We start from the raw sequence: 12,379 nt of genomic DNA, 5'->3' as shown, positions 1-12,379 counted from the left end.
AGTGGCTGAGGCCGGGTTTGAACCTAGGACCTCCTGTCTCTAGGCCTGACTCTCACTCCACTGAGCTACCCAGCTGCCCCCAATGTGGGAGTTTTAAAAAAATTATTTCTTAAACTTTGAGTTCCAAATTCAGTACCTCTTTCCCACTCTCTCTCCCAACCACTGAGAAGGCAATATGTTATCAGTTCTGAAATCATGAAAAATATTTCCGTATTAGCCATATTTCAGGGGGGAAAGGCAAGAAAAATAATGGAAGTGAGAAAATTATACTACAATTTGCTTTAGTTCTCTCTCTGGAGGTGGATAACATCTTTTCATCATGAGTACTTTGGAATTGTCTTAGATCATTTTATTGATCAGAGTAGCCAAGACTTTCACAGGTGATCATTCTTATAATTTTTCTGTTATCTGTGCATAATGGTCTCCCCATTCTTAATTGCCTTGCAGCAGTCCAGATTAGAGTCTTAGACTCCTCTACCTGTCAGTGGCCATTTTTTCCAAGAAGGGAAAATCCTCTTGCTCCTTGTTAACTAAGGGATCCAGGAGTTCCCAACTTCCTGAGCTAATAAGTCTGCTGCCTAAGCTTGTAACATCATTCTCAAGGTCATTGTTAGTCACTTAGGCTTGCCATTAACCCCTCACTGGATGTATTAAAGAGACAATTTAGGCTTCCGAAGTCAGAACAAAAGCTTTTAAAATGATTCAAGTGCCCCACTCCCTATTGCTGATATGGGAGGTTGAGGGACCAAGGAACTAACCAGAATTTGATACATATTTTAAAATGTTAAGTCTTTCATCACTGAGTCCCACACATGACCCACCAAAAGTGGCCCAAGATCCAAAAGATTGTGGAGAAGGATCTCAATATCCTCTCTCCTTTAAATACTTGCCCTCTTCAGCAATTCAAGTACTGTGCATTTGTTACATTTGCCCATAACCCCAATTCTAGGACATTCTTGGTCAGAAATCTTGGAGAAATTCAAGCATTGGCCTTTTCCCCTAGTGCCTTGTACTTAAAAGAGCCTTAAAAAAGTCCACTTAGCACAATTCTTTTTTTTTTTTGAAACCCTTATTTTCCGTCTTGGAGTCAATATTGACTCCAAGGCAGAAGAGTGGTAAGGGTAGGCAATGGGGGTGAAGTGACTTGCCAAGGGTCACAGGGCTGGGAAGTGTCTGAGGTCAGATTTGAACCTAGGACCTCGCGTCTCTAGCCTTGGCTGAATCCACTGAGCTACCCAGCTGCCCCTGGCACACACAATTCTTAATAGAAAAGTTCCTAATTTATTTAGCACAGTTCTTAAGACAATTCCCAAATTAACAGTGTTTAGGAAGGTACCAAACCTACCTAAACAGTGGGCCTAGAGAGTACAGTCATTTCCAGTTACAAAGTTATACAAGTTCAACAAACAATATTTTATAACATTGATCATATTTTACTGCCAGTCTAGTGTTTATAAGGGTGTGTCCCAAACTAAGCAATTGAAGCAATAAAAATTGCTTACAGACTTGGAAAATATTCACATCTATATCCATTTGCCAAAGCACATAGGTAGTTTCTTTTCATTTTTCTTATACTGGTAATCCACTTATTCTAGGACCATTAACAACCACCAACCCAGGAAGGCTAGCTATGGCTGTACTTTTATTCTCCTTGTCGACCTCCCTAAGTACCCAATGGGTTAATCCCATAGGGTCAACAGGGTCCCTTCCCTGTTCCACTGAGGAAACTAAGCACACCAGCAGCCCCAGGATACCCTAGGCTCCCATATCAAACCATATAATCATTCAGTATTACCTCTAATCTCATTGTTTATCCCTCATTTCATCCCGATCATTTCTATCCAGTCTCATCTACTATGCCAAATGGGCTAGATTAGGCCTGACTTAGGCCAGTTCAGTGGTTCAGGCTTGGGATTGGAACAAAATAAAACCATTTTAGACTATATGACAGTTTGCAAAAGGGAATTTACTTAACAGTAGCATGGATGTATTGCCAAGGAATCCAGCAAGGTTTCTCATTTCAGGTTGTGGGTGGTTTGTGGTTTGGGGCTGGTCAGGCACTAGATACTGGCCCGAGTAGTAGCACTGTGGTCCTGGTCACCATGTTATCTACGACCCCGTCTTACTGCACTGTTCACCTCGGTCTTTCTGCCCTCGTGTGTTCAATTCACCACTTCGATGCACATATTCACATAGCCAAGTAGTCTCAAGGTGGATGGTCCCTCCAGTAATGTAGATCCCAACTTTTCCATGCCTGCCTATACCATAGTAGCCTCATTCATGTCTTCTCACAGATTTGCCACTGTGAATACAATAAACTTGCTGGGAACTTTCATTGGCATTGGCTTAGTGAACTATTTGGATTGTCAGTGATTCTTTATTCTTACCACGACTAGCCCATCTTTTTCACTCATATTTTTATCTATTTTAATATAGTTATTATTGTATATTACACGATGTGATCAAGAGGGTGTGAACCAGAACAATGAAGCTAATTTTTCACTTCTGTGAAATCATTTTAAGAGTGATCTATGCAGATTTTGAACGTGCATAAAAAAGGATACGACAGGCTTTTATAGGCATTGTCATAATTCCTAGAGGAGTATAAAGGGTTTAGAATTCTATTGTTTTGGTTAGCTGAATGCAGTTTGACTGTATATAACTTTTGACTCAGTGGAGCAGGATCCCTCATTCTGTACTATCCTCTGGTGGGAAGTCTCCTAATGTGTTGAGATCATTCAGAATTTCTTGATGGATGTGGCTGCATAGAGAGCTCTCCAGCATTTTGCTGGTTGACTTGGTCAACAAAACAGGACAAGATGTATGTGATTACTAGGGTGTTTGCCAGTCTCATACAGGCAGACTTCAGGGAAAGGAGGGACACAGAATAGTCCAGAGTCTTCTCGAAGAAATCCACAACCATTGAAAAAAGAGATCAACCTAACAGTCCACACAGGTGAAAGCAAGGGTAAGAATACTAAATCTGTGGCATGCACTTAGCTAGTCCTTTGAATTAATTCACCAAATATGTGTATCTTGAAGAGACACTGTATATGGGGTAGGTCCTGGAAAAGTGCATAGTACTAAAATAGGAACATTCACTGGGGCTAATGAAATGAGTTCCCTTGAATTTGAGCTCAAAAATGAGAGAAAACTTAATCAGTTTCTCTTATTCATTTCAGTTCCTTCGTTTAGAAGCAAATATCTCTCCAAATGAGTGATTACATGGTACATTTAGAGAATGGGGGAAAAGGAAGAAATCTACATTTATGATGTAGGTACCTAAAAGAAACTTATTAAAAGATGTTCTTTACAGCCAGGTAGGGATCAGAGTAGGATACTATAGACCAGTAGCTTCAAATTCAAATAGAAACAGATCCCTACAAGTGGCATATTGACCTAGAAAACCACAAAATAACATTATCTATGTTTTATTGAACTTTTTTGTTTTTGTTAAACATTTCTGTATTACATTTTAATCTAATTGGGGCTTCACTTGGGAGTATTAGGGGCTGTATATCCTGCCCTTGACACCTCTAATAGACCTTGTAATACAGGATTGATGCAAGTTCTCTTGCATTTGCAAATTCACCTGAGGCAATCCTGGCAGTTTGGGGAAAGGAATGTTGACCCAGCAAGTCCCTGGTCTCATGACCAGACTGACCAGACCTTTGGAGCTGGCACTAAAAATTCCCCTGGAGAACCACCCTAGGGGTTTGGATTTCCTTGACCTGACCCAGACATCCAGCTAACACGCCCCCCCCCCCACTTCCCCTTGGGCCCTGGGAGGAGGGACTTGGTGGGAGGTGGAACAGTGGGAAAATTAGTTTACTTAGCCCAGGGCAGTGGAATTTATCCCTGGCTGAGGGGCTGGTTCCCTCAGACTGATCTTACCTTTCAAGACCCTCTGCCAGCACTGGCCAATCACCCATAGCAACAGCTTCTCCAGACCGTAACCCTCCTTCCTCAATCTACCCTTGTGTTTAAATAAACCCCTTGGCCTGATTCTGAGAGTTCAGTGATTCATTTATAACATCAACCAGGGCCAAGGGCTGAGAAGGAGGGTAGTTATCACTTGTTTCCAGAGGGGTTAGACCAGGCCTCCTTCCTATTTCAGGAAGTGAATCAGGTTCACTTCCTATTGGCTTCCAGTTGCTCACCAGCAGGAAGGGGCTCCTCACTCCTCACCTTAAAGGAGCCTACAGACAGTAGGGAGACTGACTGGTCATCTCCGTTCAGGACCTCACATCCCTGGCTGTCCTGGACCAACATATAGTGAAGTTGTTAGCTCCCTGGCCCAGTAGACTCATGGGTACCACCAGCTACCTTATTACCAGCCTGTCTAGCCCCCTATACAAGGGCCAGTGCTGGCAGAGGGCCTCAGAAGGTAAGATCAGGCTGAGGGAACCAGCCCCTCAGCCAGGGATAAATTCCACTGCCCTGATGTAGAGTGGTCTTATCACCTTGACAAATGAGGGTAATGATTTGGTTTAGGGGTGTCCCTGCTTGGGCTAAGTAAACTAATTTTCCCACATTCCACCTCCCACCAAGTACCTTCTCCTGGGGCCCAAGGGGGAATGGGGGTGGGCGGGGCGGCTAGCTGGATGTCTGGGTCAGGTCAAGGAAATCCAAACCCCTAGGGTGGTTCTCCAGGGGAATTTTTAGTGCCAGCTTCAAAGGTCTGGTCAGTCTGGTCATGAGACCAGGGACTTGCTGGGTCAACATTCCTTTCTCCTAACAGCCAGGATTGCCTCAGGTGAATTTGCAAATGCAAGAGAACTTGCAACCTTCAGTATGCATTCAAATTTCCTGTAGTTCAGGAATTGGTGTAGTAATGTGACAGCTCCTCCTTCCCAGCTTTCCTTTTTTGTATGAGAAAAATCCTATCCCAGATGCAGTAGAGATACCTTCTGCTTTTGGAGTGTTCCAGAATGGTGATGAACAGGAAGCCAGTACTATTACCCTCCCTGCCAGTTTGACACTTTGGGACCTTTGAGCATAGCAGCTACTTGAGGGTGATGAGAATGTGGGCATCGAGTTTCCTGGTATATACAAGGCTGGCTAACTGGGATGATGGAATCTTATCTATGATCCCATGTACTATGGGGCTGTTGGAGCCAGTGTTGTTACTGAGCAGAACACTACAAACACCAGACACTAGGAAAAGCATAGCGACTGAGTTTTGTTGACCTTCCCACAGTACTCTGTATGCAACAATTATGATAAACATGATAAAATGTTTACCCCCTCTCCGAATATGCTTGTATGTCATTTTTTCTTCCTTTTAGACATAGTGCAGAAATTTATTTTGCTTAATGGTCTGGGACAAGTTCTTTAATCTTCCTGGCCCCTAAAGTCTCTTTTAGCTCTAAATCTATGACTTTGATGATGTTATAGTCTTTTCCCTCCTCCCAAATCTTGTCTCTTCCTGGGAGCATTGGGAAGGACAAGGAATTCTTATGAGGGGCCAGGATAAAAAGGGTAGACCTAGAGACTGCTTTCAGAGGAACCAGAGGCAGAATATTTACCCGGAGCATTGAGAAACTTTTCTCCTGAAAACTAGATATGAGTTTAAATTACTGACCTTTTAGAGTTCCCACACATGAAGTACATAATTGTACAACATGAAAGTCATACAGTGTTGAAGCTTACTTTAGAAATGGAGCATAGGATTCAGAACAGTCAAGATTGCAAGTGCCTTAAATAGATGAAGGTCAATCCAAAAGGGCCAATGATGTTCATTCCTTTGATCATGATTCCACCCAACCTATGCCAGTATGCACAGCAAAGCCATGTCCTAGGAAAGAGGACACGCTCCATGAGGTTGTTGTGGGGTAGTTATTTGAGATCTTAATTTACATGAATGCTTATATAAAATTGGTGATTTAGTATCTGGAAAAAAATGGAGGTCCAATTTGATTATTAATGTCTCTTAAATCATAGGTCTTAGACATGGAAGGGATCTGTAAGATCATCTAATCTAATGCTTTCATTTTATAAGTGAGGAAACTGAACCTCAAAGAAGCAATTTGCCCAAAGTTCTAGAAGGAAATGGAAGGGCCAGACCTTGAAACTAGATTCCCTGATTCTTGGATTTCCATCCAATTAGCACTGAGAAAAGCCATGTTATGAGGGCAGCTAAGGCCTGCTCTCTACGCATTCTTGCCTGACAGCTTTGTGGGAAAGCCTAGAATTTAAATGCCACTACCTCTGAGGAACCTTACCTAATGAGCTTTTCCTCCTCATACCTTAGGTAGAACTCTGATTACACTTGTCTCATATTATTTTCTATTATAGTGTGTGTGTGGTATGAATGTTGTAGTATAGTGCCAAGGTCACTGGAGTATAAATTAAGAGACTGAGTAGGTTCTACTCCATTCTTTAACTTTACTTGCTGTCTAAGTCTTGGATAAGTTCTTAATCATTAGTTTTTCCATTTATAAAACAGCAATCATTATTCCTGCTTGTCTACCTTGTGAAATTTCTCTAAGGAATAAGAGAGTCAGTGGAAGAGAAAAGTGTTTTGAAAAACTGCACATTTTCCTAACATCTTCATTTAACAGATGAGGAAACTGAGGCCAGAGAGGTTAAGTCATGTGCCCAAAGTCACAGGGGGAAGTGTGGCAGAGTCTGAAAAAAGAAACAAAGATTCTGATTGATATCCAGCACAATTTCCACTATATCACAATGCAAGATATGATCATCATTAAAAAGGAGGGAAAGCCAATAATGTTTAGTTACAAGCACAGGCCAGTGTGACCAACCTTGTGGGCTTCCTTTTCTTAAAAACTTAGCCTATGCCTTCCAGGCAGTGAGCTCAGAAACTTTTTGATGAGGAATATAATAAAACACTTTATACTGAGAACTTAAAGGGACCTTAAGATGATTTAGCCCAACCCTTTCATGTTACAGATGAGGAAACTGAGGCCCACATAGGTTAAGTGATTTGCCCAAAGTCACAAGGTAGTAATTGATGAACTTGTTGTTCCTGTTATCATTGGTTGTTCTCACAGATCTCATGATAGCCATGCAGGCTTGCTTCTGTCACTGCTCCCTTCTAGGGCCCACAGCCTCACACCACAGGCACAGTTCTTGGGTACTGACTCAGATGAAAGGGAGGTTTGTTTACATGGAATAGATGGTACAGAAGCTGTGTGGGGCTAGGACAAAGAGCTGGTGACTGGCCTTTCTTACTATATGAACAAGTCAGGGGCAATTATAGTGATCCCAAGATTTGTAACTGGTAAAGAGATAAAGATACAAATATGTCCAGTTTCAGAGTCCTTGTCTAATCTGTGGCAGAAGTTCCTTTAGAGTAAAAAGTCTTGTTTCAGAAGGCTTGGTGTCTGTTTGCCTTCTTCTTCTTTTCATTTCCCAATGCGATCAACAATGCATTTCAAAAAGAGCTTCTGATTGCATTAGTGTGAGTGCTGTCTCTACTAGCACAGACTGTGACCCCTTCATGAATGACAGGTGAGAAAATCACCTGGTGGCCAAACGTCATGAATCTTTCTGCACTTGGGTCAGAATAACAGGCGTAGTAACTTTTCCAACTTAGATAGCCTCATGCTTTCCTGGAAGGGCCTTCAAAAGCAGAGGGCCATTGTTCCAGAATGAGACTTCAGAAGGACTTCTGGGAGATGATAAGGAATGTAAATAACAGAAAAACACTTAGGAGTGGCAGGCTAATTACTGTGGGATCTAGCTAATTAAAATAAGAAACTCTTAAGATGAATCTTTGGAGTTAACAGGGAATTGGGTTTTTGCACTTTTTAGGTGCGATCTACATTTGTACAGAGGATGTTTTCCCAGACAAGCGTTTGCAACAGCTTATAGCTCTACAGCATCAGCTGAGGACAGATGTTCCACAGGATGTCATCAAGAAAATTAAATTTGGCAATTCTATCTTCATTGAGCATGCAGCAGACATAGTGAGTATCCTGGCCCTGCCCTGTACCCCAACAAGATGGAGGGTTGGGGGTCTGATGAGCCTGGGTTTCTAGGTGAGTGGGAAAATTGAAATGCCATACCAAGGCTAGTTAGGGTGATCAATTTTACAGTAGAGAGCAGAGGTCAGCAAACTGTTACCTGCTTTTATATGGCTTATGAACTAAGAATGATTTTTTACATTTTTAATATACTCTTATTATATTTTAAAATGCAAAATTATCTTAGCTTGTGGCTTGTTCAGAAAGCAGGCAGAATTACAGCTGAGGCCCTTGGGCTGCATTTCTTAAATTATCTTCTCTCACCTAGGATCCATAATAGTCCTTACCTTTACCTGTGTATAACACTGTTCTTTTTCAGCCTCATTTAAACAGTGAGCAGTAAATATAGGGGCCTTTGGAGAATATATCAACTGGCAGAGCTCAGTGTATCTGAAGGCTTACAACAAGCTGCTTTGTAATGGGGCCTTTTTTTTTTTTTTTACTGGATTCATTATCTTAATTGTATCATAATAGCTGACATCATGGAGCACATACTTTGTATCACCTGCTGAGCCGAGTGCTTTACACAGCAATCCTGGGTGGTTGGTGATATTGTGGCACCCATTTTACAGATGAGGAAATGAGGCAGCGTTTAAGTGACCTGCCTAGGGTCACATAGCTAATAAGTGTCTGAGATCGCATTTGAACTCAGGGTTCCTGACTATGGGCCCAGTGTTCTGTCCCATGTATTGTCTGCCTCTCAGCTGATGGGTTTGTATTATTACAGCGTATATGTGTGGGTCTGTGTACATATATAGTTAAAAATTCCACTCCCTAAAGCAAGTTTTATAGACTGTATTACTCCTCATTGCATGTATGATGAGGTGTACAGAATTATCCTGAGAAGGTGCTTGTTGAGGGAAGAATTTGGTGTGAGAAAAGGAAGCTTGGTGGAGAAGTAGTCAAATTTCAGCATCAGGTGAGCTGTCTTCAGCTTATTGAATGGGTGAAAGCAGATGAGAGATTTAGTGCCATCACAGGAAACTCTCCCCGCCTGGCTTAGGTTGCTTGCACCATGCTAGATGGGAGAGCTAAGAGAGCTGAGCTTTAGCCCCGACACTGGCATCTGAAGTAAATTACTTTGCATCTCTGTGCCTTCGTTTTCCTTGGAAAAGGGGAGGCAATGGTCTGAATGGTCTCCAAGGTCCTTCTGTGGTTCTAGGGTGCCAAGTCTTGGGTTCTTGGATCCATCATGTCTGACTTTTAGATTAATAAGGAATTTTAAAGAGAGACAATGGCTGGCTGAGTCTGGGACAAACTTGGGTTTGTCTAATATGCACATAGTTTCTTTTCATCCCCAGCCCTGCTCACTGGTTGAATGGAATAAAGGATTTTAAAAGGTGTTCCTGTTGTAGGGATTTACCTAATTTAAAACTTATTTTCAATAAAAGATCATTTTAAAGAATAAAAGGTATAGAGCACATAAAATTTAATTTTAAAAAATTTACAGTAAAATACATTAACACACATAGCTCCAAAAGAAGTAATGTATCAGGATATTATACACAGAGGCATAGACCTTTCTATAGAATGCAGATTCAGTACATGGCAAAGCCACAGACTTCAATCCCGCAGTCAGCCCCACAAAGTCTCTAGGAGAATTGGGGAATTAAATGATGGGAAGGAGGGAACCAGCAGCATTCTCCTTTCAGAGCAGAGGCTGACATAGACAAAAGGCATTCAGGGGCACTGAGCAACTCCCCAGGTTTGTTGTGTCACTAAAAAGGACTCACAAAGGTCACGGTCCTGTGTGATCCTGACAAATGATACAAAGATTAGTAGCAAGTCCCACAGCAAGAAGAGCCATAATGAAACCTTGTTAAATGACCACCAGCTCTCAGGTAATTGCTCCAAGCCTTGACTACAGCCCTGTTGGCTGCGATGGGACGGTGTTCTCAGCAGCGAGTGGTTACAAAGGCAGCAGCTGTGCCCCTTGTGAGTCCTGGGAGTGTGGAAACTTCTGACAGATGGGATGGTCACTGTGGAAACATTTCACTGAAAGAGAAGACAACATCAAAGGCAATGGACTTTGTTCTATGTGTATGTGGCTCTAGGGTGTCTAAAAATTCCCCCAAACATGCCCCTACAAGCCTTCAGATGTGTATGGGGGAAAAAAAGAAGGCCATAGGAAGTGGTCTGAGATCAGCGGCCATTTGAGGAAATGAAGGCCCCAAAGCAAGCTGCTGCCAGAGTAGAGCCCACAATGTTGAATAGCCCCACTGAGAAGTCACCATATCTTAAATACTCTGTTACCTCATACCTGACATGCTATGGGGTTGTTACCCAGTTTGTGGATTGTCCCGAGTCTTTAGGCTTAACTGTCCTCACTTCTGTCTCTCACTTTCTTTTACTGTCTGGAGTATTACCAGGAGATGGATGGGTAAAAGTAAGGGAGTCTCAAATCATTTTGTTCCTGGTTGGTTGTTCTGACAGAAGGATGGGCTGGGTAAACCTGAAGCTGACACTGAAAATGAATTTAGGGATTAATGGCTGTATTCCTTTTCCCATACCAGGAAGGCTGCCCCCTATTTTCCAGGGAAAAGATCCTGCTCTTGTCTGTACTGACACATTTGCTAATGAAAGCACATTTCTGTAGAGCTTTATGGTTTCAGACCTGCAGTAAGTAGTTTAGTGCAAGCTGCCTCCAAGAGTGGCAACAGGTAGGTCTCAACAGGGAAAAAGTTTATTTCATACTGAAACTAATTTCATTCTGCTGTATTCCACAGCAGATGATGTACAGCTCAACTTCTTTCCCTTTTGCTGCTAATAGATCATTGTAGCCGCCCCTCAAAAACCCACTGTTAGCTTGGAGGTTCCCCTGCCATCAACAGAAATGGGCAGAACTTTGGTTTCCTCATCTATAAAATGAAGAGAGTGTGGCAGATAGCCTCAGAGATCCCTGGGCTAAGCAGAGACTTTTCTTTCAAGTCCACTCCAGCTCATTTAATATACAGGTTTGCTGTTTGTCTCTTGTTCTTGGTCTCACACATTCCTGCCGTGACAGGGCCAAGAGTGATAGTTTTTCCATTGATTCAAGCCTTCACCAATTCTCCAAGGGCCCTCTTTGACTCAGAAGACCTATGGCATTGTACCTGCCATAGAGATTCTGGGCTCAGTATATGCAGACCTTCACTGTGGGTCTCTGTTCCTTTCACTGAAATCCTGAAATAGGAGTAGTCACAAAGTACATTCCTCAGAGTTACTCTGAGTACACAAGTACTTCAAGCATATTTTTATCTTCTTTCTACATGTAAGTAAACAGAGAATTCATATGTATAATTTTGTGTTTTGTATATATTTATGGTTGTGCATGCAGGCTCCCCCTCTGTTAAGAGCTGTTCCACTTGACTTTATATTCCCAACATCTAGCACATAGTAGGTACTTAAGAAATGCTTTAGTGATTGAAAAAAACTGGTCCTGTGGGCCCCAACCTGCTCTTGCTACTGCTGCCATGCTTGCTGCTCTCCTTAATTGCTTAGCTGCAGAGCCAAATGGGGAGACCCTGAGCAAAAGTCCAAAGTCAATGACTGTTAAATTCATTGGAGAGGGCAGTGTGCTTGGCTGGCCTTGGGGCAGACACTGCAAGCTCTGGCCCCTTTAACCACACCCCACTGTCAGAAGCATGTGCGTAGTATGTGCACACATGCACCCCTCTGATACAATAAAGGGGCCTGGGAGGAGAGTCGACTCACATTAATGGAAGATTCTTCTAAACCACTACTGCTGCCATCATTTTCGACAAAAATAGGTTCTATTGGAGACACCCTGGAGATTTAAACAAAGAATTAGATTTAGTTAATGGGACTAGCAATCCAGACAGACACAACAGATAATTTGTCTACTCTTTAGTTTGCTTTTCACTGACTGCAGGCAGCTTGGCTTTATCTCAGACTATGAAAGCATCAAACAGAAAGCTCAAGGCATTCTGAGTAATGGGCACAGTAAACTATGCTGGGCCCTCCCTAGTATGGGCAGAATCCACTCTGAATGGCTGACAGGATTCTCCTCCAAAATAATGCAATCCATAGATTCAGGAGGATGAGGACAGTTCTGACCTTTTCTGTTAGCTGAATGGATATCACTGCTTTAAGGATGGTAGCAAAGATCTCTCCCCTAGGATGGGCCCTTCTTTCCCTGAGTCTACCCCCACCTAAGCTTAGCCCAGGGATAGTCACTACCAATATCCATTGTTGGGCTTTCTCTCAATGCCATTCCTGATCCCAGGAACCTCTAGGAAATCTGGCTTTGCTAAGGCCTGCAGCTAGAATAGAATCCCACCTAACAAATGCTCACCATGACCCTGGGCAAGTCTTAACCTCTCTGAGCCTTAGTTTTTCATCTACAAAATGGTGAGAACATCTACCAGAAAGGGTTATTGTAAGGATTACAT

At 42.4% G+C, this 12,379-nt stretch overlaps 2 protein-coding genes across 3 annotated transcripts in view; one reads left to right on the top strand and one right to left on the bottom strand.

The window, feature by feature from the left end:
- The window catches only part of XRCC3 (X-ray repair cross complementing 3), a 31,460-nt gene that overhangs the window by 16,316 nt on the left and 2,765 nt on the right, over positions 1–12,379 (top strand). The window contains exon 4 of the mRNA XM_044664640.1: positions 7,777–7,931. Within this exon, the coding sequence (XP_044520575.1) occupies positions 7,777–7,931 (155 nt within the window). The remainder of the gene's footprint in view (positions 1–7,776; positions 7,932–12,379) is intronic.
- The window catches only part of KLC1 (kinesin light chain 1), a 68,658-nt gene continuing 65,689 nt past the window's right edge, over positions 9,411–12,379 (bottom strand). For both annotated transcript variants that reach the window (XM_044664633.1, XM_044664632.1), the window contains exons 15-16: positions 11,682–11,754; positions 9,411–9,983 (exon numbers count right to left, since the gene is read on the bottom strand). In XM_044664633.1, the coding sequence (XP_044520568.1) occupies positions 9,981–9,983; positions 11,682–11,754 (76 nt within the window). In that variant the 3' untranslated portion in view covers positions 9,411–9,980. The remainder of the gene's footprint in view (positions 9,984–11,681; positions 11,755–12,379) is intronic.

The sequence above is a fragment of the Gracilinanus agilis genome, chromosome 2, assembly GCF_016433145.1.
Source record: "Gracilinanus agilis isolate LMUSP501 chromosome 2, AgileGrace, whole genome shotgun sequence".
Lineage (NCBI taxonomy): Eukaryota > Metazoa > Chordata > Mammalia > Didelphimorphia > Didelphidae > Gracilinanus > Gracilinanus agilis.
Note: the sequence above shows the minus strand (reverse complement) of the source record. Positions and strands in the feature narration are given on the sequence as shown.